Source organism: Leptodactylus fuscus, chromosome 6 (genome assembly GCF_031893055.1).
Source record: "Leptodactylus fuscus isolate aLepFus1 chromosome 6, aLepFus1.hap2, whole genome shotgun sequence".
Taxonomy (NCBI): domain Eukaryota; kingdom Metazoa; phylum Chordata; class Amphibia; order Anura; family Leptodactylidae; genus Leptodactylus; species Leptodactylus fuscus.
In genome coordinates this window covers 165642472-165669593 of record NC_134270.1, presented here as the reverse complement: position 1 = coordinate 165669593, position 27122 = coordinate 165642472, and the positions used below count along the sequence as shown (strand labels likewise).

General features: G+C 39.3%; 1 protein-coding gene across 2 annotated transcripts; it reads left to right on the top strand.

The window, feature by feature from the left end:
- Positions 1–276: 276 nt before the first annotated feature.
- On the top strand, positions 277–26909 carry LOC142208999 (phospholemman-like). 2 transcript variants are annotated; one of them, XM_075277926.1, is made up of 8 exons: positions 277–400; positions 11202–11263; positions 12360–12401; positions 20205–20279; positions 22286–22322; positions 25273–25322; positions 25877–25910; positions 26156–26909. In XM_075277926.1, the coding sequence occupies exons 2-7, from the start codon at positions 11209–11211 to the stop codon at positions 25897–25899; spliced, it is 282 nt and encodes a 93-aa protein (XP_075134027.1). In that variant the 5' UTR covers positions 277–400; positions 11202–11208; the 3' UTR covers positions 25900–25910; positions 26156–26909. The 2 variants fall into 2 exon arrangements, with proteins under 2 accessions (XP_075134027.1, XP_075134028.1); XM_075277927.1 differs by having other exon boundaries at positions 277–444.
- The last annotated feature ends 213 nt before the right edge of the window (positions 26910–27122 follow it).

The window sequence follows — 27122 nt, the reverse complement described above, 5'->3', positions numbered from 1 at the left end:
TTTATGTGACCCAGCAAAGAAACACATCCTAAGAATTCAGGAGAGAAGAATAAAGATAGTAAAGAGAGACAGAGATAAACACAGAGGGACAGAGGGGCTGCCGGCCACAGATAACACCAAATAGGGCCCGAGAGAGGGAGAGACAGACACCAAAGAGACAGACACAGGCAGCTTAGGGGGCCTGGGCTGCACATAAGGCGAGAGGGGCAGGGAGAGGATGTAGGGGGGCAGGAGGAGGAGTCAGAGGGGAGGGGGGGGGGTGTTAAACTTAGGAAAGTGTAAACAGACTGACTTGTGTGCCTCATAGGGCAGAGCGAGCTCAGGGCTGACAGTCACCCACTGACGCCCACCCCAAGCCTGGAGGCAAGTGACAGGAGACCCCTGGTGTTACACCGCCTCGGTGAGAAACTTTTTTGGGCAGAAATCCTAATGTTATACCCCTAGGTTGGCTTGAGTTGAAACATTTGTAACTGTCTTTGTTTGTTTGTTTTGAAATTGCAACAATGTAACAAAAGTAACAGCTGCGACCTCCAATGATGGGAGTTGTAGTTTTGGAAAGAGGCAGGTTGTAGACTGGTGCAGGACGCACCATAGGGAAGGGTGAGCCGTACTGTCACATTTTAAGGGGTTTTAACTCTTTGAAGGATGGAAATGTGGTATCATAGTAGAATTGGGTTGTCATGTACAGATAAAGCAGAGTTGAATTTGTTGTTTCGAGTCAGATAAATTCGCCATAAAGACAAAGTCAGCACTGCTACATCCGTAACGTTGCCTATACTGGGTGGTTAAAGCAGCATTTGGTTGAGACAAAGCAGAATCCTTGCTTAAAGGGGTATTCTATTATTAGCAAGTTATCCCACCAATTGATTATATAGGGGATGACTGCTAGATCAGTGGTGGTCTGACTAAGAGAACCCCCACCAGTCACGAGAACAGGGGTCCTGTGTCCTTTGGGTATATTCATTGGCGGACCCTGATTCTCCAATAAATTTTACGGCACGCCTGAGATAGATGAGGGCAGTCCCATAGCAATATATGCATTACATCAGGGGGTGCAGAGGTGGCAATGGCCCCTGGTGCCCATGGGGGCTAAACAACCCCTCGGCAATATAAAGTATACAAAGTATATGGAGTTAGGTTCATTGTGCGCCAAATTATTTCTTCCCAGTTATCCGCCGCCATTGCTCGCTGTCTTTTCGACGGCCGCGTAGGAATTTTTTCCAGCACCCGGCACTTAATCCTGTAACTTTTCCTACTCATTTTTTCCATATGTGCACAGCAGGTGGGGGAAGGGGTGCAAGTCATTTCAGGGCCTTTAGATGGAGGTTTTTCCATTGCTATTGCCATATAAATGTAGCAGAGCCAAGTTTGTCATTGGTTACAACCCTACTGTATGTGACACTCCTGATGGTGCTAACACATTGTGCTAAATGTCATATGTGTCTGTAAGTTGTTGATAGTCAGTGACAAGAGGCGTTACAGAGGGTAGGCCCCATATGGACCTTGCTGGGGGTCCTTTATGTTATCTATAATAGGATTAATTTGGCATGTTTAATTATATTGGGCACAGCGTACCATGCACAAGGTTGTATCAACACTACATCTCTCACAATGCAACGCAGCAGAACCGACATACAGGTACTTATCCAACAGAGGGCAGCAGTGAGAGGTGAGGCCTTAGTACTAGGACCCATCAGCACCCCCTGTTATGAGCCTATTACCCCCAGTGACCTGACACCATATACTCCAGACATGTAACAAGAGAACTACATCATTTTCTGATTTCATGTTGGGTTCCAGAATTGTTATTGCAGCTCTGGATGTGACTGGAGTGGACGATATAAAATATCCCAAGTCCATACAAGAATTAAGGACTGGTATAAGTGAACCCTATAGGGACATGAAGTGTCAGCCCCCTGCACAAAACCATTCTATGGGGAGTCCTAATGATCTGGGCCCTAAATCCCATTGCCTGGTCCTTGTGGGCCGCAGGTTCCCGGCATATGGGGCGGCTGTGTTTTCTTTGGAGAGCAGGGAAGTCAGAGAAGGCTGCTCTGGAGGAGATAGGAAGGGCAGACATTCTGTACCAGAGACAAGATGATATAAATATAAAAAGCGGAGACGCTGCCAAATTCTATATATACACAGTGCTGAGCTGCCAGGGGAAGGGTAGCCTGGAGGGGGCACCACTCACATGTACAGTACAAACACTAGGACTGGGGTATCTAAGCCACTTATGGGTGATACCATCTACTGAGAGAGTGTATTTAAGCCTATGATGTGTGATACGGTCTGCTGGGCTGCTGTATCTAAATCTATTATACGTGGTAGTGTCAGCTACATTACTGTATCTAACCTTGCATGTGTGACATTGTCTGCTAAGCTGCTGCAACTACACCTGTAATATTGACGATTGTACTGTATACTGAGCTGCTGTATCTAAGCCTATCATATTGGGTATTGTCTAAGTAGCTAAACCATTGTATCTAAGCTTATTATGTGTGATACTCTCTGCTGAGTCAGTGTATCTAAGCTTACGACATATGATGCTCTCTTCTGAGCCAGTGTATCTAAGCTTACATTGTATGATACTCTCTGCTGAGCCAGTGTATCTAAGCTTATGATATATGATACTCTCTGCTGAGCCAGTGTATCTAAGCTTACAATATATGATACTCTCTTCTGAGCCAGTGTATCTAAGCTTACATTGTATGATACTCTCTTCTGAGCCAGTGTATCTAAGCTTACATTGTAGGATACTCTCTGCTGAGCCAGTGTATCTAAGCTTACATTGCATGATACTCTCTTCTGAGCCAGTGTATCTAAGCCTATGATATATTATACTCTCTGCTGAGCCAGTGTATCTAAGCTTACATTGTATGATACTCTCTGCTGAGCCAGTGTATCTAAGCCTATGATATATGATACTCTCTGCTGAGCCAGTGTATCTAAGCTTATGATACATGATATTCTCTGCTGAGCCAGTGTATCTAAGCTTATGATACATGATATTCTCTGCTGAGCCAGTGTATCTAACCTTACGAAGCATGATACTCTTTGCTGAGCCAGTGTATCTAAACCATTTACATATGGTACTGTCTACTCAACAAGTGTATCTAAGCTTACGATGTATGATATAGTCTGCTGAGCCAGTGTATCTAAACTTACGATATATGATACTCTCTGTTGAGCCAGTGTATCTAAACCATTCGTGTATGGTACTGTCTTCTCAGCCAGTATATCTAAGTGAATGTCAGGGAACAACTCAGCAAAAAAAAAAAAAAAAAAAAAAGCTAAAAAAAACCCCATAAGATTTGGAAGCCCCAAATTTCCATAAAATTAGAACTCATCAGTCCCGGAATTGTTACATTTCTGATAACATTTACACTTGTTTTTCACTAAATCTTACATCTTGTTTCCTGTTTTTGCCAGTCTACACAACCCCCAGCACAAACCTCCCCTGTCCTATAGATTGTTACATTGTATCAGTGCAGGGACCTGCAGGAATCTGTAACAACCCCTCAGCTGTGAGACATTATAGGTCAGGACAAGTGTCTGGCTTCTGTATGTATATTATTGGAGGGTCTGATGAACTACAAGTACATGATATAGTAGCGGAGCCCTATAGCACAGTGATAGGCTGTATTGACATAAGACAGGACAGGGATTGAGGTATTTGAGGACGAGTCTGTGAACCTTTGGCTTTAGACAAAGACAAATAAACTTACGGACACCGGGGTTTTGGCAAATTACAAGAGACATTTCTACAACACAAAGATCACACATTGTATCCCCAGGGAAGTTTAGAGTAAAACCACAGGAGGCCTGACACCGAAAAAACAGCACATCAGACAGCAACCTACTAGAAGAGGCTGCGCTGTCAGGACTGCACTTGTCAGAGCATGCTGGGAGTTGTAGTACTATAATAAGAAAGGGTTCGTCTATACACTCATAATAATAACATACATAGCGCATGAGGAAGTCCTATGATATTAGGCTGGAATTCACACAGGAAGAATTTCTGAAACAAATAAAGCAATAGATCTAAAAAAAAGACAAAGTAAGAAGAAACAAAACACTAATGTTCTTTTTACTGCTGTATGCAGTTCTTTCTGTAACTGTGTGATTCCAAAGTGAGATGTTTTTAAAAGGATATACATGACTACTATAATACTGCTCCTATGTACAAGAATATAACTACTATAATACTGCCCCTATACACAAGAATATAACTACTATAATACTGCCCCCTATATACAAGAATATAACTACTATAATACTACTCCTATGTACAAGGATATAACTACTATAATACTGCTCCTATGTACAAGAATATAACTACTATAATACTGCTCCTATGTACAAGAATATAACTGCTATAATACTGCTCCTATGTACAAGAATATAACTACTATAATACTGCTCCTATGTACAAGAATATAACTACTATAATACTGCTCCTATATACAAGAATATAACTACTATAATACTACCTCCTATGTACAAGAATATAACTACTATAATACTGCTCCTATGTACAAGGATATAACTACTATAATACTACTCCTATGTACAAGAATATAACTACTATAATACTGCCCCTATGTACAAGAATATAACTACTATAATACTGCTCCTATGTACAAGAATATAACTACTATAATACTGCTCCTATGTACAAGAATATAACTACTATAATACTGCTCCTATGTACAAGTATATAACTACTATAATACTGCTCCTATGTACAAGAATATAACTACTATAATACTACTCCTATGTACAAGAATATAACTACTATAATACTGCTCCTATGTACAAGAATATAACTGCTATAATACTGCTCCTATGTACAAGAATATAACTACTATAATACTGCTCCTATGTACAAGAATATAACTACTATAATACTGCTCCTATATACAAGAATATAACTACTATAATACTGCTCCTATGTACAAGAATATAACTACTATAATACTGCTCCTATGTACAAGAATATAACTACTATAATACTACTCCTATGTACAAGAATATAACTACTATAATACTGCTCCTATGTACAAGAATACAACTACTATAATACTGCTCCTATGTACAAGAATATAACTACTATAATACTGCTCCTATGTACAAGAATATACCTACTATAATACTGCTCCTATATACAAGAATATAACTACTATAATACTACCTCCTATGTACAGGAATATAACTACTATAATACTACTCCTATGTACAAGAATATAACTACTATAATACTACCTCCTATGTACAAGAATATAACTACTATAATACTGCTCCTATGTACAAGAATATAACTACTATAATACTGCTCCTATGTACAAGAATATAACTACTATAATACTACTCCTATGTACAAGAATATAACTACTATAATACTGCTCCTATGTACAAGAATACAACTACTATAATACTGCTCCTATGTACAAGAATATAACTACTATAATACTGCTCCTATGTACAAGAATATACCTACTATAATACTGCTCCTATATACAAGAATATAACTACTATAATACTACCTCCTATGTACAGGAATATAACTACTATAATACTGCTCCTATGTACAAGAATATAACTACTATAATACTACTCCTATGTACAAGAATATAACTACTATAATACTACCTCCTATGTACAAGAATATAACTACTATAATACTGCTCCTATGTACAAGAATATAACTACTATAATACTACTCCTATGTACAAGAATATAACTACTATAATACTACCTCCTATGTACAAGAATATAACTACTATAATACTAATCCTATGTACAAGAATATAACTACTATAATACTGCCCCCTATATACAAGAATATAACTACTATAATACTACTCCTATGTACAAGAATATACCTACTATAATACTGCTCCTATATACAAGAATATAACTACTATAATACTACCTCCTATGTACAAGAATATAACTACTATAATACTGCTCCTATGTACAAGAATATAACTACTATAATACTGCTCCTATGTACAAGAATATAACTACTATAATACTACTCCTATGTACAAGAATATAACTACTATAATACTGCTCCTATGTACAAGAATACAACTACTATAATACTGCTCCTATGTACAAGAATATAACTACTATAATACTGCTCCTATGTACAAGAATATACCTACTATAATACTGCTCCTATATACAAGAATATAACTACTATAATACTACCTCCTATGTACAGGAATATAACTACTATAATACTGCTCCTATGTACAAGAATATAACTACTATAATACTACTCCTATGTACAAGAATATAACTACTATAATACTACCTCCTATGTACAAGAATATAACTACTATAATACTGCTCCTATGTACAAGAATATAACTACTATAATACTACTCCTATGTACAAGAATATAACTACTATAATACTACCTCCTATGTACAAGAATATAACTACTATAATACTAATCCTATGTACAAGAATATAACTACTATAATACTGCCTCCTATGTACAAGAATATAACTACTATAATACTACCTCCTATGTACAAGAATATAACTACTATAATACTGCCCCCTATATACAAGAATATAACTACTGTAATACTGCTCCTATGTACAAGAATATAACTACCGTATATACTCGAGTATAAGCCGACCCAAATATAAGCCGACCCCCCTAATTTTACCACAAAAAACTGGGAAAACTTATTGACTCAAGTATATGCCTAGAGGGGAAATGCAGCAGCTACTGGAAAATTTCAAAAATTAAAATGGTCAGAGTTTTTGGGTGCAGTAGATGCTGGGGAAGGGGAGGGGGTGTTTTGGTTGTCTGTCTGCCCCTTCCCTTCCTTTATTTCCCCCCACGGAGAATTCAGCCTGGCTGAACATAGGGCAGTGCTCCTATTAACCCCTTCCTGATAGAACAGGAGCACTGCAGATCCCCTATATTCAGTAGACCGGGCACTGTCAGACACAGGGATACCTAATGTGTATGTGTTTCACAGTCATTTTCTACTTTTGTATGTATTCTAGGGAAAGGAGTGATTCAGAACTTTTATTTGTTTACTTTTTAAATTTTTTTTTTTTTTTGCACTATTTTATGGGAGATTATATACATTAATATTGTGGCTGGTCATAGACCCACCCTCCTAAAAAAAAAAATATATATATTTTTTTTTTTTTTTGCTGCCTCGAGTATAAGCCGAGGGGGGCTTTTTCAGCACAAAAATTGGGCTGAAAAATTCGCCTTATACTCGAGTATATACGGTACTATAATACTACTCCTATGTACAAGAATATAACTACTATAATACTACTCCTATGTAGAAGAATATAACTACTATAATACTACCTCCTATGTACAAGAATATAACTACTATAATACTGCCCCCTATATACAAGAATATAACTACTGTAATACTGCTCCTATGTACAAGACTATATGTACTATAATACTGCTCCTATGTTCAAGAATATAACTACTGTAATACTGCTCCTATGTACAAGAATATAACTACTATAATACTACTCCTATGTTCAAGAATATAACTACTATAATCCTGCTCCTATGTACAAGAATATAACTACTATAATAATACTCCTATGTTCAAGAATATAACTACTATAATACTACTCCTATGTACAAGAATATAACTACTATAATCCTGCTCCTATGTACAAGAATATAACTACTATAATACTACTCCTATGTACAAGAACATAACTACTATAATACTACTCCTATGTACAAGAATATAACTACTATAATACTGCTATGTACAAGAATATAACTACTATAATACTACCTCCTATGTACAAGAATATAAATACTATAATACTGCTCCTATGTACAAGAACATAACTACTATAATACTACTCCTATGTACAAGAATATAACTACTATAATACTGCTATGTACAAGAATATAACTACTATAATACTACCTCCTATGTACAAGAATATAAATACTATAATACTGCTATGTACAAGAATATAACTACTATAATACTACCTCCTATGTACAAGAATATAACTACTATAATACTGCGCCTATGTACAAGAATATAACTACTATAATACTGCTCCTATGTACAAGAATATAACTACTATAATACTGCTCCTATGTACAAGAATATAACTACTATAATACTGCCCCTATACACAAGAATATAACTACTATAATACTACTCCTATGTACAAGAATATAAGTACTATAATACTACTCCTATGTACAAGAATATAACTACTATAATACTGCTCCTATGTACAAGAATATAACTACTATAATACTGCCCCCTATATACAAGAACATAACTACTGTAATACTGCTCCTATGTACAAGAATATAACTACTATAATACTGCTCCTATGTACAAGAATATAACTACTATAATACTGCCCCCTATATACAAGAACATAACTACTGTAATACTGCTCCTATGTACAAGAATATAACTACTATAATACTACTCCTATGTACAAGAATATAACTACTATAATACTGCTCCTATGTACAAGAATATAACTACTATAATACTGCCCCCTATATACAAGAATATAACTACTGTAATACTGCTCCTATATACAAGAATATAACTACTATAATACTACTCCTATGTACAAGAATATAACTACTATAATACTACTCCTATGTACAAGAATATAACTACTATAATACTACTCCTATGTACAAGAATATAACTACTATAATACTGCTCCTATGTACAAAAATATAACTACTATAATACTGCCCCCTATATACAAGAACATAACTACTGTAATACTGCTCCTATGTACAAGAATATAACTACTATAATACTACTCCTATGTACAAGAATATAACTACTATAATACTGCTCCTATGTACAAGAATATAACTACTATAATACTACTCCTATGTACAAGAATATAACTACTATAATACTGCTCCTATGTACAAGAATATAACTACTATAATACTACTCCTATGTACAAGAATATAACTACTATAATACTGCTCCCTATGTACAAGAATATAACTACTATAATACTACTCCCATGTACAAGAATATAACTACTATAATACTACTCCTATGTACAAGAATATAACTACTATAATACTGCTCCTATGTACAAGAATATAACTACTATAATACTGCCCCCTATATACAAGAACATAACTACTGTAATACTGCTCCTATGTACAAGAATATAACTACTATAATACTACTCCTATGTACAAGAACATAACTACTATAATACTACTCCTATGTACAATAATATAACTACTATAATACTGCCCCTATGTACAAGAATATAACTACTATAATACTGCTCCTATGTACAAGAATATAACTACTATAATACTACTCCTATGTACAAGAATATAACTACTATAATACTGCTCCCTATGTACAAGAATATAACTACTATAATACTACTCCTATGTACAAGAATATAACTACTATAATACTACCTCCTATGTACAAGAATATAACTACTATAATACTACTCCTATGTACAAGAACATAACTACTATAATACTACTCCTATGTACAAGAATATAACTACTATAATACTGCTATGTACAAGAATATAACTACTATAATACTACCTCCTATGTACAAGAATATAAATACTATAATACTGCTATGTACAAGAATATAACTACTATAATACTACCTCCTATGTACAAGAAAATAACTACTATAATACTGCCCCCTATATACAAGAATATAACTACTGTAATACTGCTCCTATGTACAAGAATATAACTACTATAATACTACTCCTATGTACAAGAACATAACTACTATAATACTACTCCTATGTACAAGAATATAACTACTATAATACTGCTATGTACAAGAATATAACTACTATAATACTACCTCCTATGTACAAGAATATAAATACTATAATACTGCTATGTACAAGAATATAACTACTATAATACTACCTCCTATGTACAAGAATATAACTACTATAATACTGCGCCTATTTACAAGAATATAACTACTATAATACTGCTCCTATGTACAAGAATATAACTACTATAATACTGCTCCTATGTACAAGAATATAACTACTATAATACTTCCCCTATGTACAAGAATATAACTACTATAATACTACTCCTATGTACAAGAATATAACTACTATAATACTTCCCCTATACACAAGAATATAACTACTATAATACTGCCCCCTATATACAAGAATATAACTACTGTAATACTGCTCCTATGTACAAGAATATAACTACTATAATACTACTCCTATGTACAAGAATATAAGTACTATAATACTGCTCCTATGTACAAGAATATAACTACTATAATGCTGCCCCCTATATACAAGAATATAACTACTGTAATACTGCTCCTATGTACAAGAATATAACTACTATAATACTACTCCTATGTACAAGAATATAACTACTATAATACTGCTCCTATGTACAAGAATATAACTACTATAATACTACTCCTATGTACAAGAATATAACTACTATAATACTGCTCCTATGTACAAGAATATAACTACTATAATACTGCCCCTATACACAAGAATATAACTACTATAATACTGCCCCCTATATACAAGAATATAACTACTGTAATACTGCTCCTATGTACAAGAATATAACTACTATAATACTACTCCTATGTACAAGAATATAACTACTATAATACTACTCCTATGTACAAGAATATAAGTACTATAATACTACTCCTATGTACAAGAATATAACTACTATAATGCTGCCCCCTATATACAAGAATATAACTACTGTAATACTGCTCCTATGTACAAGAATATAACTACTATAATACTACTCCTATGTACAAGAATATAACTACTATAATACTGCTCCTATGTACAAGAATATAACTACTATAATACTGCTCCTATGTACAAGAATATAACTACTATAATACTACTCCTATGTACAAGAATATAACTACTATAATACTACTCCTATGTACAAGAATATAACTACTATAATACTACTCCTATGTACAAGAATATAACTACTATAATACTACCCCTATGTACAAGAATGTAGGTAGCTCGGAGCTCTGTGATATCACTGGTTGTAACATTGTTATCTTTCCCTGTATTTTTAATGTATAGGCAGTAAAATCTTTGAGATAAGAATGTGGCTGATAGATATAGATACAGATAACTAGTCGCTGACTATTCTCCTCTTGTCCCCACAGCCTTATCATGGACGTTTCCTTCTTTGTCTTCTGCTGCTCAGTTATGATCTCAGTGGCTTTCGGTAAGTGTTCAGTATTGTCTATGGACTGGTCTATTGGCTTTGTATCTCCCTATAGCCGGGGCCCCATGGGATGTAAATGTTGCAATTTGCCTGCAGTGGAAACCTCTTTGACCTGTCTGTATAAAATGCTGCGGGAATAACCGCAATACGTTTTTTCCCACAGCGCTTTTTTGAGTCCTGTGTGGTCTTCGCCTATACCTGGTTATGATGGCGGCATCCATTAGTAATTCTGTGACTTTCTAATAGTCTCTGTTTTACGTCCTCTCTCTATATAATACCTCTGCTTGCTGTCATTATATGGTATCAGCTCTGTGTCCTGACAAATAGACTCTCAGCTAGGAGAAGTATTAGGGCAGGAGGATATTCCAGTTTCTGTCTTCGTTAATATCTACTAGAAAAGATATTAAAGGGATCCTATCTTTTAAACACATTTTTTTCTCCCTAACATGTCGGAATAGCCTTAAGAAAGGCTATTCGTCACCTACCTTTCCTTTTCTCCTCCGCGCCGCCGTTCGCCTGCAATCCCAGTTTTTCTCTGTATGCAAATGAACTCTCTTGCAGCACTGGGGGCGGGCCCCAGCGCTCAAACAGCACTGGGGGCATCCCCAATGCTGCCAGAGAGCTCTCCTCGGCTTGCCCTAGGACCAAGGCCTAGAAGTAAGAAGACGCCGCCGGAAGAAAATGCAGTGAAGACCTCATCGCAGAAGAAGATGGAGGTGGTGCTGGAGAGCTCTCTGGCAGCATTGGGGACGCCCCCAGTGCTGTTTGAGCGCTGATGCCTGAACCTAGTGCTGCGAGAGAGCTCATTTGCATACCGAGAAAAACTGGGATTGCAGGCGAATGGCAGCGCGGAGAAGAAAAGGAAAGGTCGGAGAAGAATAGCCTTTCTTAAGGCTATTCCAACATATTAGGGAGAAAAATTTGTGTTCAAAAGATAGGATCCCTTTAAATATGAAAACATAAAGATATTTTATATTAAAATGATTAGAGATGGGGATCATGTGCTGTACATGGGGATTAGGGTCCGGCTGTTCTATGTTACATTTGCGTTCTCTAGTAACTAAATTTTATTCAAATTTCCTTTCAATCTGAACAGGATCTGAGGATACAGATGAACAACATGACCCATTCTACTATGGTAAGAGGAGCCAGTGCTATCCATCTGTCTGTCTGTCTGTCATCTAACCCAGACGATGCAGCCACACTCTGCGCACAGCACCAGGATATATATAAATAGAGCGATAATATATTACTGCTGCTGAGTAGCTACACGTATAAATGAGGTTATTGATTGTACATATTGGATCAAACAGCTGCTGCACTTTCTGTATTTGTATTACTGCCATAGCAGCCGGCACCTGTTGATATTAGGATGTGCTGTCTGAATTCTATCTATCTATCTATCTATCTATCTATCTATCTATCTATCTATCTATCTCCTATCTATCTATCTATCTATCTATCTATCTATCTCCTATCTATCTATCTATCTATCTATCTATCTATCTCCTATCTATCTATCTATCTATCTATCTATCTATCTCCTATCTATCTATCTATCTATCTATCTATCTATCATCTATCTATCTATCTATCTATCTATCTATCTATCTATCTATCTCCTATCTATCTATCATCTATCTATCTATCTATCTATCTATCTCCTATCTATCTATCTATCTATCTATCTATCTATCTATCTATCTATCACCTATCTATCTATCTATCTATCTATCTATCTATCATCTATCTATCTATCTATCTATCTATCTATCTATCACCTATCTATCTATCTATCTATCTATCTATCTATCTATCATCTATCTATCTATCTATCTCCTATCTATCTATCTATCTATCTATCTATCTATCTATCCACCTCCTATCTATCTATCTTATGTCATTATATAAGTTTGGATAAAAAAAAACCCTGTAATGCTGAGCTGAAACATTGTTTCTATTCTTCACTGAACTTTGGAATGTTACCTGTTTTTCTACATTTGGAGGATTTGGGTCCATATCATCTACCCAAATTTATCTAAGATCGCACCTCTCCTTTCTGTACACTACACACCAGGGGCGTAACTATCAGGGTAGCAGTGGTAGCAGCTGCCACAGGGCCTGGGACACTAGTGCGCCCGGTGGCAGCTGCTACTGCTGCAGATTTTTTTTTTTTTTAAATAGGCCATTACCTGCTGGAGTTACACCAGCAGGTAACTGGCCCTATTTACTACAGTGTCGGGGGCTGCCTGAAGATGGAGAGGAGCTGCCTCCTCCACAGTCCATCTTTTAACAGTAGTGATACCAGCAATTGCTGGCTGCACTACTGTACCCAAGCAGGGGCCGCCTGCTGTCCGGGCCCCTTCCTCCTGTCACTTGCATGGTGACAGCGGGCAGGAGAAACTTCTATCTCCTGCCCGCTGTGCCGGCACCTATACTAGTAGGTTACAGGACCTGTGACATGACATCACCAAAGATCCTTAACCAACTAAGATAGAATCAAAGAATTGTGTGGGTGGAGCTATCCGGATTGTACAGGTCAGTGAACAATGAAGGGGAACGGGTTGTAGGCTATCTGTGAGGAAGATGGGTACATGGGTGTGCAGACTCTGAACAAGAGGAGGAAATGGGGGGGGGGTGCAGACTGTCAGCAAGAGGGGTAACATAGACAGTAATAGTAAAATATCCAGCTTCAAACCAGGCAGCACGACGATAACTTCTTAAAACATAGCTTTTATTCTTGGGTCCAAAATAAAAATGTTACAAAGTAACATGGAGTAGACAAAAGTCAAAGCATTGAAGAGGCTACGCGTTTCCGGACAAAGCATGTCCCTTCCTCATGGCCATAACATGGCATGTAACATGGCTGTGCAGGCTGTGCATGAGAAACTCATCCCCATTCTTTCCTTTCTCACACACATCCTGCACACCCATGTACCCCTCTTGCTCACAGTCTTCACCCCCCATTCTGCCATATTTGAGCAAGAGGGGTACATGGGGGTGCAGGCTGTGTGTGAGCAAGAGGGGTACTTGGGGGTGCAAGCTGTGTGTGAGCAAGAGGGGTACTTGGGGGTGCAAGCTGTGTGTGAGCAAGAGGGGTACTTGGGGGTGCAGGCTGTGTGTAAGCAGAGAAAGTGAAGTGGGCGGAACAGGCTGCGTGTGAGAAAGAAGGGGGAATAATGGAAATAATTTCACACAAAACTCCAAAAATGGGATAGATAAAATTGGCATTTTTTCAAAAATGTGGGTAACTAACTTTGTTTCAAGCATGTGCTGCTCGTTCAAACTGCCCTTACTGGTAAGTAACAGGTGTGGGCAATATAGAAATTACAGCAAAAACCAGGTAAAAAGGAGAGAAGTTGACTCAATCTTTGCATTGTGTGCCACACTAAACATGGAGAACAGAAAGAGGAGAAGAGAACTGTCTGAGGACTTCAGAACCAAAATTGTGGAAATTATCAACAATCTCAAGGTTATAAATCCATGTCCAGAGATCTTGACGTTCCTTTGTCCACGGTGCTTAACATAGTCAAGAAGCTTCCAACCCATGGCATTGACGTGGTGCAAGAAAGAAATTGAAGAAAGGTTGTAACGCAGGATAGTCCGGATGGTGGATGAGCAGCCACGATCATGTGCCAAGGAAATCCAAGCGTCCTGCAGGCTCAGAGGGCATCAGTGTCAGTGCCAACTATGTGTCCACATGTGAATGAAATGAAACGCTATGGCAGGAGACCCAGGAGGACCCCACTGCTGACACCGAGGTATAAATGCAGTTTACAGCCAAACTGTACGTAACTGGGCCAACATCCTTCTGGGAAAACATCTTGTGGACAGATGAGACCAAGAATTCTACAAAGTAGAGAACACAGAGATAACAGTCACTTATGGTGGAGGGGAAAAAGATATTTTGGGGTTATTTTGTTGCCTCTGGCACTGGGTGCCTTGACTGTGTACAAAACATCTGGAAATCTGGAGATTACCAAAGGATTCTGGGTCACCAAAGATGGGTACGAACTTTTACTCTTCTTCTCTTCCTATCAGTTGTCTTCTTGTTCCTTTGATTTAAGGACCTATTGGTCATTTGATATCATCAAAGGTCCAGCAGTCCAAAGATACCATGCTACAATATGGGGATTGCTATACATCACAGTTATGTGCAGGAGTCAGGGACGCAGGCTCAACTACATGCCCTCTGCAGTCCTGGGAAATCACTTCTTGGATGGGACTGTGCTGCAAACACACCATGTAATTGATAAATGTGATGTCACTGGTCTATAAATTGTAAGAACCAGCCGATCAGAGGGGATGATGGGTATCAGACCCCTGCATATCTGACAACAGTGTTCTATCCTAAGGATTGGTCCCAAAAAATACCCCTTTAAGCTTTTTTTTTTTTTTTTTTTTACAAGGAACTGTGAAACTCTATTAAGTTGACCTTTTCTGTACGGTTTAGGATTCTGTCTCTTTTTGATGTCATGAATAAATACACTTTCCCTGCGCTCTTTAAGCATAAGTTATACTGAGGTCGGAGATGTGTTAAATAAAGATACCAAGTTCTTCTCATAAATCGTTCTGTCTCGTGAGGCCTGGGAGCCTGAGAGAGTTTAATCCACATCTGTAAAATCAGTTCAAGGAAAGTTCTGCCAGAGGCGATTATTCTAGAAATATAAAAATACATCTCATATTGTGAGCGCTCAGAAAATACAAGATCTGCAGCCCCTGACCCACAGCTTCATACTGAGAGGAGCAAAGCCACTTAGTATATATACTACTGACTAGAGATGAGCGAACACTAAAATGTTCGAGGTTCGAAATTCGATTTGAACAGCCGCTCACTGTTCGAGTGTTCGAATGGGTTTCGAACCCCATTATAGTCTATGGGGAACATAAACTCGTTAAGGGGGAAACCCAAATTCGTGTCTGGAGGGTCACCAAGTCCACTATGACACCCCAGGAAATGATACCAACACCCTGGAATGACACTGGGACAGCAGGGGAAGCATGTCTGGGGGCATAAAAGTCACTTTATTTCATGGAAATCCCTGTCAGTTTGCGATTTTCGCAAGCTAACTTTTCCCCATAGAAATGCATTGGCCAGTGCTGATTGGCCAGAGTACGGAACTCGACCAATCAGCGCTGGCTCTGCTGGAGGAGGCGGAGTCTAAGATAGCTCCACACCAGTCTCCATTCAGGTCCGACCTTAGACTCCGCCTCCTCCGGCAGAGCCAGCGCTGATTGGCCGAAGGCTGGCCAATGCATTCCTATGCGAATGCAGACTTAGCAGTGCTGAGTCAGTTTTGCTCAACTACACATCTGATGCACACTCGGCACTGCTACATCAGATGTAGCAATCTGATGTAGCAGAGCCGAGGGTGCACTAGAACCCCTGTGCAAACTCAGTTCACGCTAATAGAATGCATTGGCCAGCGCTGATTGGCCAATGCATTCTATTAGCCCGATGAAGTAGAGCTGAATGTGTGTGCTAAGCACACACATTCAGCACTGCTTCATCACGCCAATACAATGCATTAGCCAGTGCTGATTGGCCAGAGTACGGAATTCGGCCAATCAGCGCTGGCTCTGCTGGAGGAGGCGGAGTCTAAGGTCGGACCTGAATGGAGACTGGTGTGGAGCGATCTTAGACTCCGCCTCCTCCAGCAGAGCCAGCGCTGATTGGCCGAATTCCGTACTCTGGCCAATCAGCGCTGGCCAATGCATTCTATTAGCTTGATGAAGCAGAGTGTGCACAAGGGTTCAAGCGCACCCTCGGCTCTGATGTAGCAGAGCTGAGGCTGCACAAGGGTTCAAGCGCACCCTCGGCTCTGATGTAGGAGAGCCGAGGGTGCACTTGAACCCTTGTGCACCCTCAGCTCTGCTACATCAGAGCCGAGGGTGCGCTTGAACCCTTGTGCACACTCTGCTTCATCAAGCTAATAGAATGCATTGGCCAGCGCTGATTGGCCAATGTATTCTATTAGCCTGATGAAGTAGAGCTGAATGTGTGTGCTAAGCACACACATTCAGCTCTACTTCATCGGGCTAATAGAATGCATTGGCCAGCGCTGATTGGCCAGAGTACGGAACTCGACCAATCAGCGCTGGCTCTGCTGGAGGAGGCGGAGTCTAAGATCGCTCCACACCAGTCTCCATTCAGGTCCGACCTTAGACTCCGCCTCCTCCAGCAGAGCCAGCGCTGATTGGCCGAATTCCGTACTCTGGCCAATCAGCACTGGCTAATGCATTGTATTGGCGTGATGAAGCAGTGCTGAATGTGTGTGCTTAGCACACACATTCAGCTCTACTTCATCGGGCTAATAGAATGCATTGGCCAATCAGCGCTGGCCAATGCATTCTATTAGCGTGAACTGAGTTTGCACAGGGGTTCTAGTGCACCCTCGGCTCTGCTACATCAGATTGCTACATCTGATGTAGCAGTGCCGAGTGTGCATCAGATGTGTAGTTGAGCAAAACTGACTCAGCACTGCTAAGTCTGCATTCGCATAGGAATGCATTGGCCAGCCTTCGGCCAATCAGCGCTGGCTCTGCCGGAGGAGGCGGAGTCTAAGGTCGGACCTGAATGGAGACTGGTGTGGAGCGATCTTAGACTCCGCCTCCTCCAGCAGAGCCAGCGCTGATTGGTCGAGTTCCGTACTCTGGCCAATCAGCGCTGGCCAATGCATTCTATTAGCCCGATGAAGTAGAGCTGAATGTGTGTGCTTAGCACACACATTCAGCTCTACTTCATCAGGCTAATAGAATACATTGGCCAATCAGCGCTGGCCAATGCATTCTATTAGCTTGATGAAGCAGAGTGTGCACAAGGGTTCAAGCGCACCCTCGGCTCTGATGTAGCAGAGCTGAGGGTGCACAAGGGTTCAAGTGCACCCTCGGCTCTCCTACATCAGAGCCGAGGGTGCGCTTGAACCCTTGTGCAGCCTCGGCTCTGCTACATCAGAGCCGAGGGTGCGCTTGAACCCTTGTGCACACTCTGCTTCATCAAGCTAATAGAATGCATTGGCCAGCACTGATTGGCCAGAGTACGGAATTCGGCCAATCAGCGCTGGCCAATGCATCCCTATGGGAAAAAGTTTATCTCACAAAAATCACAATTACACACCCGATAGAGCCCCAAAAAGTTATTTTTAATAACATTCCCCCCTAAATAAAGGTTATCCCTAGCTATCCCTGCCTGTACAGCTATCCCTGTCTCATAGTCACAAAGTTCACATTCTCATATGACCCGGATTTGAAATCCACTATTCGTCTAAAATGGAGGTCACCTGATTTCGGCAGCCAATGACTTTTTCCAATTTTTTTCAATGCCCCCGGTGTCGTAGTTCCTGTCCCACCTCCCCTGCGCTGTTATTGGTGCAAAAAAGGCGCCAGGGAAGGTGGGAGGGGAATCGAATTTTGGCGCACTTTACCACGTGGTGTTCGATTCGATTCGAACATGGCGAACACCCTGATATCCGATCGAACATGTGTTCGATAGAACACTGTTCGCTCATCTCTACTACTGACCAATATATAATCACCCAATAAAACATAGTAATAAATATACCTAATATAAGGACTTATTGCCAATATGTACAAGAATATAACTACTATAATACTGCTCTTATGTACAAGAATATAACTACTATAATACTGCTCCTATATACAAGAATATAACTACTATAATACTACTCCTATGTACAAGAATATAACTACTATAATACTGCTCTTATGTACAAGAATATAACTACTATAATACTACCTCCTATGTACAAGAATATAACTACTATAATACTGCTCTTATGTACAAGAATATAACTACTATAATACTGCTCCTATATACAAGAATATAACTACTATAATACTACTCCTATGTACAAGAATATAACTACTATAATACTGCTCTTATGTACAAGAATATAACTACTATAATACTGCTCCTATATACAAGAATATAACTACTATAATACTACTCCTATGTACAAGAATATAACTACTATAATACTACCTCCTATGTACAAGAATATAACTACTATAATGCTACTCCTATGTACAAGAATATAACTACTATAATACTGCTCCTATGTACAAGAATATAACTACTATAATACTGCTCCTATATACAAGAATATAACTACTATAATACTACTCCTATGTACAAGAATATAACTACTATAATACTACTCCTATGTACAAGAATATAACTACTATAATACTACTCCTATGTACAAGAATATAACTACTATAATACTGCTCCTATATACAAGAATATAACTACTATAATACTGCTCCTATATACAAGAATATAACTACTATAATACTACTCCTATGTACAAGAATATAACTACTATAATACTGATCCTATGTACAAGAATATAACTACTATAATACTACTCCTATGTACAAGAATATAACTACTATAATACTACTCCTATGTACAAGAATATAACTACTATAATACTGATCCTATGTACAAGAATATAACTACTATAATACTACTCCTATGTACAAGAATATAACTACTATAATACTGATCCTATGTACAAGAATATAACTACTATAATACTGCTCCTATGTACAAGAATATAACTACTATAATACTACTTCCTATGTACAAGAATATAACTACTATAATACTGCTCCTATGTACAAGAATATAACTACTATAATACTACTCCTATGTACAAGAATATAACTACTATAATACTGCTCCTATTTACAAGAATATAACTACTATAATACTACTCCTATGTACAAGAATATAACTACTATAATACTGCTCCTATGTACAAGAATATAACTACTATAACCCTGCCCTCTATGTATATACTGTATGTAAATATATTTATTCTATACATCTCCTGTATTCCTTCCTCACGTACGGTATGTTTTATGTTTTATGTTTTAGTATTTGTCTTCATTGTATTGCACATTCCATTCTCTCTAGATTATAAGAGCCTGCGGATCGGTGGCCTTGTCTTTGCCGGTGTTCTTTTCATCCTGGGAATCCTCATCATCCTGAGTGAGTGATGTCTTGACTGACACCCCCAGAGACAGGGGACGTGTAAACATCTCAATGTCTGTCAGCTGTGAATAAGCAGTGACATATTTGTGACTGCCATTTTATGTATAGCTGTAAATGCTGCATGACAGAATCTCAAATATGCAGAGATGCCTTGTGAAAGAATATCAGGTTGAGACACTCTCATTGTGTCAGTATACACCTCTACACTGTACACTACAGAATTATACCGCAATGTGTACATACTGTATACCCTCACTATTCACTTACATTAACACATGTAGAATATACCTGACAGTGTATCTCCTATATCTGTAATATAGAACTGTACAGAGTAGTCAAGTCATTAGTGGAACCATCAGACAATTAGCAGAGTTGTCTCATTATCATTACCAGCAAGGTCAGCAAAGTCATCTCATTATCATTGCAGGTTGGCCTAGTAAAGTGATTTCATTGTATTAATGGGCAGGGTCAGCAATGTTACCTCATTAGAGGTGGGCTTAGCAGTCATCTCATTGTCATCAAAGGGCAAGATAAGACGAGTCATTTCGTCATTATCGGAGGTCTAGGTCATCAAAGTCATTTTATTATAATTTTAGGGCAGGGTCAGCAGAGTCGTCCCAATATCGTTAGAGGGCAAGGTCAGCAGAGTCATCTCATTATAATCTGTATTTCAACCCATGTCCTCACTTCCTTGCTGTGTGTCTGAAGAAGGACGTGGCCCCCCTCTGAAATATGTTGCACCATATACTGTTTGAATACTTTTCTAAATAAATGTTGTACCATGCATGATCGTCATATCCATCTTATTGTCATTAAATGTCAGGTCAGCAGAGTCATCTAAGTATTATTATAGGGTGAGATGAACAGTGAATCACTATCATAATAGGGCAAGATACTAGTTATTATTATTAGAAGCAGGGATATAGCTATTATCCTTAAGGGGGGGCCTCATAACACATAAAATGTACCACAGTCCTAAATGACAAAGGGTCAAAAGAGCTCCCATTCAAGTCAGCTGAGTCATCTAATTATTATTAGGGGGTGAGGTCAGCAGAGTCAGAAGTGATTATTCTCATTAAAGGGTCGGCACAGTCATCTAATTATCATTGGAGGTCAAAATCAGTAGCGTCATCTCATTACTATTAGAGGTTAAAGTCAGTATAGTCATCTCATGTTCATGATAGGCCAGAATCAGCAGAGTCATATCATTATTATTAGACGGTAAAGTTAGTATAGTCATCTCATGTTCATGATAGGCCAGAATCAGCAGAGTCATCTCATTATTATTAGAGGGCAGAGTCAGTAGAGTCATCTCAAATTCCTGACAGGACATATTCATTCTATTATTATTATTATTATTATTATTATTATTATTATTATTATTATTAAATGTTGGGTCAGCAGAGTTATCTAATTATTATTAGGGGGTAAGTTTGGCACAGTCAACACATTATTCGTATTAATATTGACACAATCATCTCATCATTATTAGAGGTCAGAGTCAATAGAGTCATCTCATTATTGTTACAGGTTCAAGTCAGTAGAGTCATCTCATATTCTGATAGGTCAGGGTCAGCTGAGTCATCTCATTATTATTATTAGAGGACAGGGTCAGTAGAGTCATTTCATCATCCTAATAAGGCAAAGTCTATTGTATTACGGGAGGTCTAGAATAGGCACTCCCTGGTCTCTGCCGGAGGTTGTACTTCCTCCTGATATCTGCCTGGACCTACAGTATAATCTATGAAACTTCTCTGCCAGTCAACTCCTGTCATTTGCAGCTGCCATAAAGCACACACACCCTGCTGCGTTATCTTCATAGGCAGGAAGTCTCTGATTGTGTCTCCAATATGTAATTTCCTTTTTTTTATTAGATTTAATTAAGAAAGTGAAGATTAAATACACAAGCCCATAAAATAACAAAATTAATTAAAAAACACAACTATAAAACTTCCTTCTTTTTTATAATTTATGTTTGTTTGTTTTTTGTTTTTTTTCATTAGGTAGGAAATGTCGCTGTAAATTCAATCAGCATCAAAGGTAAACTAACCGATGAATGTGACTGTGGGGTCATTGTACGGGATGGCGGTATATGATATAGTGGATCGTTACTTAACCTATATTGAACAATGCCATGAATCTGTATACTACACCACAGCCAAGTATATACACATTTGTAGAGATCAGCAAAACTCTGCCGTGTTTTGGGTTTAAACAGTTGGAACCAAAAATTAATATTGGTCCAAATAAGTTCATCACAATTAGTGATGAGCGAGTAGTTAAATACTTGATATTCGATATTCGTTTCGAGTAGCCCCTCAATATTCGACTACTCGAATCGAATATCGAATCCTATTATAGTCAATGGGGAAAAAATTCTCGTTTCAGGGGTATCCACTAGAGATGAGCGAGTAGTATTCGATCAAGTAGGTGTTCGATCGAATACTACGGTATTCGAAATACTCGTACTCGATTGAACACTACTAGCTGTTCGAAGTTTAAGGTTCGATGCAGAACCAGCGTTGATTGGCAGAATGCTATACATTCTGCCAATCAACGCTGGTTCTTCTCTTTCCTTTAGAAGTCTTCTCCGTGCAGCGTCCCCGTGGCATCTTCCGGCTGGAGTTCACTCTGTCTAGGCATCTGGCCTAGGCAGAGCCGACTGCGCATGCGCAGTCAGCTCTGCCTAGGCCCCGATTGAATTCCAGGCGGAAGAAGACGCAGTTATGCTGTGCCGGGAGAAGACATCAAGGAGAATCCAGCCCGACCGTCACTCGTGGACTTGGTAAGTATAATTTTATCGAATTTTGCATACCCCTGAAACGAGCATTTCCCCCCATAGACTATAATGGGGTTCGAAATCCGTTCGAAAAGTCGAACAGTGTGCGGCTGTTCGAATCGGATTTCGAACCTCGGACATTTTAGTGTTCGCTCATCTCTAGTAGGCAACATTCGATCAAACTGAACTTACCAAGTCCACGAGTGAGGGTCGGGCAGGATTCTCCGAGAAGTCTTCTCCGTGCAGCGTCCCCGCATTGTCATCCAACAATGAATTCACTCTGCTAGGCATCCGGCCTGAGCAGAGACGACTGCGCATGCCCGCACCACATGAAAATGGCCGCTTACAGTCAAAGTGGCCATTTTCTTGTAGCGCGGGCATGCGCAGTCGGCTCTGCCCAGGCCCGATGCCTGGCAGAGTGAATTCAGAGCCGGAAGACGCCGCGGGGACGCTGCACGGAGAAGACTTCTAAAGGTAGGAGAAGAACCAGCGTTGATTGGCTGACTGTATAGCATTCAGCCAATCAACGCTGGTTCTGCATTGAATTTTTCTATTCGAATAGTGAGTGGTACTCGATCGAGTAGGGGTATTTTGAATACCTACTCGATCGAATACTACTCGCTCATCTCTAATCACAATCTAGAAGTGAATTTCTGATTCTCTGGGATCTCTGCAGAGTCTAGTAGATGGAGGCCCAATGGAGGTGTGGGAAAATAGTAAACCAATATACAACCCACCCTTCACACCTCCTGGGTAGGGTTGAGCAATCGGGATCGGGAAAGATCAGATGATCAGATTTTCATGATCGGGTACAGGATTGTCTGGAAAATGATCGGAAATTGGATTTTGAAATCTCAAGATTGGCTCAACCCTAAAAGTGACTTTTCCCATAGAGAAGCATTGACTAGGGTTGAGCGATCGGGATTGGAAAAGATCGGATCCCAATCGGCGATCGAGCAAATTTCACGATCGCAATCGGCTGGAAAATGATCGGAAATCGGATTTTAAAATCGATTCTGAAATCTCAAGATCGGCTCAACCCTACTCCTGGACATCCTGTCAGTGTCCAGCCATCCAACTGGGTCTATTTTTGGATTCTTCGGTGACATCATGCACCTCGGGTGTCGTTGGTGTGCCCCATATGACCGATAAGGCCCAATCACAGGTTCCTGACATTAACTAGGTAGTCATAAGAAGACCCACAGGGGGCTCCAGGCACTGTGAGAATGCCCACAAGAGGTGACCAGAGGAGAATATAACTGTGTGTTATTTTTGCACACCTTCCCTGAGCCTCCACCTTTGCTAGGTGCAGAGAGTCCAAAGTTTAATCATTTCACATCTAGTTCCCTGGTGACAAAAACCGCAAAGTTTTGAATTTGTGTCGAGTTTTGGAAAATTTGGGTCAATCCGATGTGGTTTGCCCATTTCTACACAGTTGTACTTTGAGACCTACATAGGGAAACTTTATGAAAACTCATTAAAGTCCAATGGAGCCCTAAAACTCTTCCAAGAATCCAAGATATCTGCCTGCTCTAAATTTTTTAGATCCCTAACGAAAGTCAAGTGGGCCCCAATGTAAACTTTGAACGGGGCTCCTACCCCTATAGTGTGTTTTTGATAGCATTGGTTATGGGGCTGATGTGGTGGGCAATAAGCTTGAAGGGGATACGGCTATAACCCACAACCGCCGTTATCAAGGGTACAATAAGTGAGCAGTGCTTAGAGCTGTGGGCTTTGAGAAACAGCTGATCTGCAGGGGTCCTAACAGTCCGACCCCGGCCGATCTAAAATTGTTGGTCTGTCTTAATGATTGGCCATTGATTTTTATCGATAACCCCTTTCCAGAAATTGGGGAAAGCCTGATACTTTACCATTGACCTGGACAGGCAGCAGACATGAGTGCCGATCTCTGCTATCAGTTACATAGTGACAATGGTTGGGTTATCATACTTTCCTTGTGATGCTTCGGGGCCTTAGGTATTTCACACTGGTCATTGGCTCCCTAGTTGTTGGGCCCAGATGTGGTTGGAAGTGGTGAACCCCTATCTTTCCAAAACCACAGCTGAAGCCTGTGCTGACCTTGGCTATATGACATTCAGTCAGCACTGTCACATGCCATCTGACCTCGATCTGCAAATTATACCGCTATATTTGCCCTACAAAAATAATGGAATAAAAATTGTTTTTTGGTGTATTTTTATTTTTGCACAGAACGGGGGAACCCATAGAAGAGGAAGGATCTTTGCGAGCATCCATCAGACGTACGTATGACCCAATATCATATAGTTCTCTATAGCTGGTGGGACCTCCAATGATATAACTAGCAGATTGGTGGGCTGTCATGTGGACATCTCTGTCCCAGTAGTAGACCGCTCCCCTAGTCTTACTGTCCCGTGATTTACTCTATGTGTTTAATATTCTTGAAATCATCTACCAAGGAGTGCTCATCTCCTTTCCCAGGGGTAAATTGACACCATTTTACTCTAACTAGAGTGAGAGAAACAGCACCCCCAAAAGGAACATCAAAGGCAGCTCACCGGTAGTCTGGTCTGTACTGTAGTAGGTGAGAATCCCGAAACAGCTGTCTACAGCAGTGTCCCGTCCCTTGGTTTGGCTAAAATCTAATGGGCAGGACACTGACTTACAGGGTAGCAACCTATAGGTGGCGTTAGAGAGACTTTATTCTTCCTTTGGCAAGAGAACAAATTTGCATAATTTTCCCAGAAGGCATTTCCCATTAGATTCCAGCTGCATCTCCACAAGTTGTACCAGGGCCCCAAAGTGCTAAGTATTTTTTGGCTTTTTTTTCTTTCAGGTTTATCCAGTAGGAGATTATAGCTTACAGTGAGGTAAGTACAAAGGGGGTTGCATAAATATTAACACCCCCACCCCAATATCTAACTAATTGATGTATATAGTCAATAGCCATACATCAAAGAGAATCCCTACGTCATGTCCCATCCTCTCGGGCCTTGTACTAGTTGTGATACAGCTTGACTCTTTAAATCACATATAAATCCCTAATTAAAGGGATCCTCCTGAGTGACCATCTCCTTTAAGATGTAACTTTTTTGTTTGTTTCTTTTTTTTACAGAACCACGGTTTTCCCCAAATTCACCCTCCATACTCCAATATTAATGTGCGTTCAGTGGCATACGCAGGCCTTCCTCACATAAATGGGGAGTCATGGCCCCCCCAAGGCCTATGTCATGTGACCCGCATAGTGGTAACACCATCCCATTAGGCATTTCTGTATGGCTATCAAGGACATGTGGTCATGTGCCATAAACATGGGTCAGTGGTCAGGGTTGTGCAAGATTCGTTCCATGAGAGATCCAGAAGACCATGAGCGCCATTTACAACACGTGACCTTCTAAGGGGTCAAGGCATCAAAAACAGGTCTACTATAATACAACGCGTATGCGACCTGCCCTATGGTCTACACAAGCACAAGATTGTCCAGATACGGAAAATCTCACCTGACACGTCTATGGCCACACTTGACCAAACAATATGCTTTACGAGTCTCCCGCTTATAGAGGCCCCACCCCCACCGCAGTGCAATCTAATGCTATTACACTTCTGTCTACTATAAGCCAAATTGTTGTATATTGTATATAATAAGACGTCCTAAGATTTGGAGTAATATATAAATATAATATATCCTTATTATGTATCTGTATATAAAAATATTATATAGAAAATATAGTAAAAAAAAAAGTAACACTTAATCCCCACTTTTGGAGTCTTCAGACCAGCCTTTTTACATCTATTATTACCGAACGCAGGAAAAGTCTGGCTTTACTATTAACCCACAATCCTGTAGGAATAAAATACACTTTTTGGAATATTTTTGGCTGTTACTTATTCGTTTCTGTAATGCCTTTCAAAGGATATAATGGAGGAAGGTTCATTTGTATGAGCTATGTATCAGGTGTTCACTGTGTAGGGCGCTATTATGGGGGCACTATTGCATAATCTGGGCAAAAGGAACACTAATATAATTACAAATCCAAAAAAGTTGATATGCTGTGTGAAATACTACATATCAGAAGGTGAAA

Coding starts and splice junctions, on each gene's coding strand:
- LOC142208999 (XM_075277926.1), top strand. CDS start 11,209: ATGGACGTTTCCTTCTTTGTCTTCTGCTGCTCAGTTATGATCTCAGTG. Junction 22,323..25,272: donor AAATTCAATCAGCATCAAAG/GTAAACTAACCG, acceptor ATTTTTGCACAG/AACGGGGGAACCCATAGAAG. Junction 25,323..25,876: donor TTTGCGAGCATCCATCAGAC/GTACGTATGACC, acceptor TTTTTCTTTCAG/GTTTATCCAGTAGGAGATTA.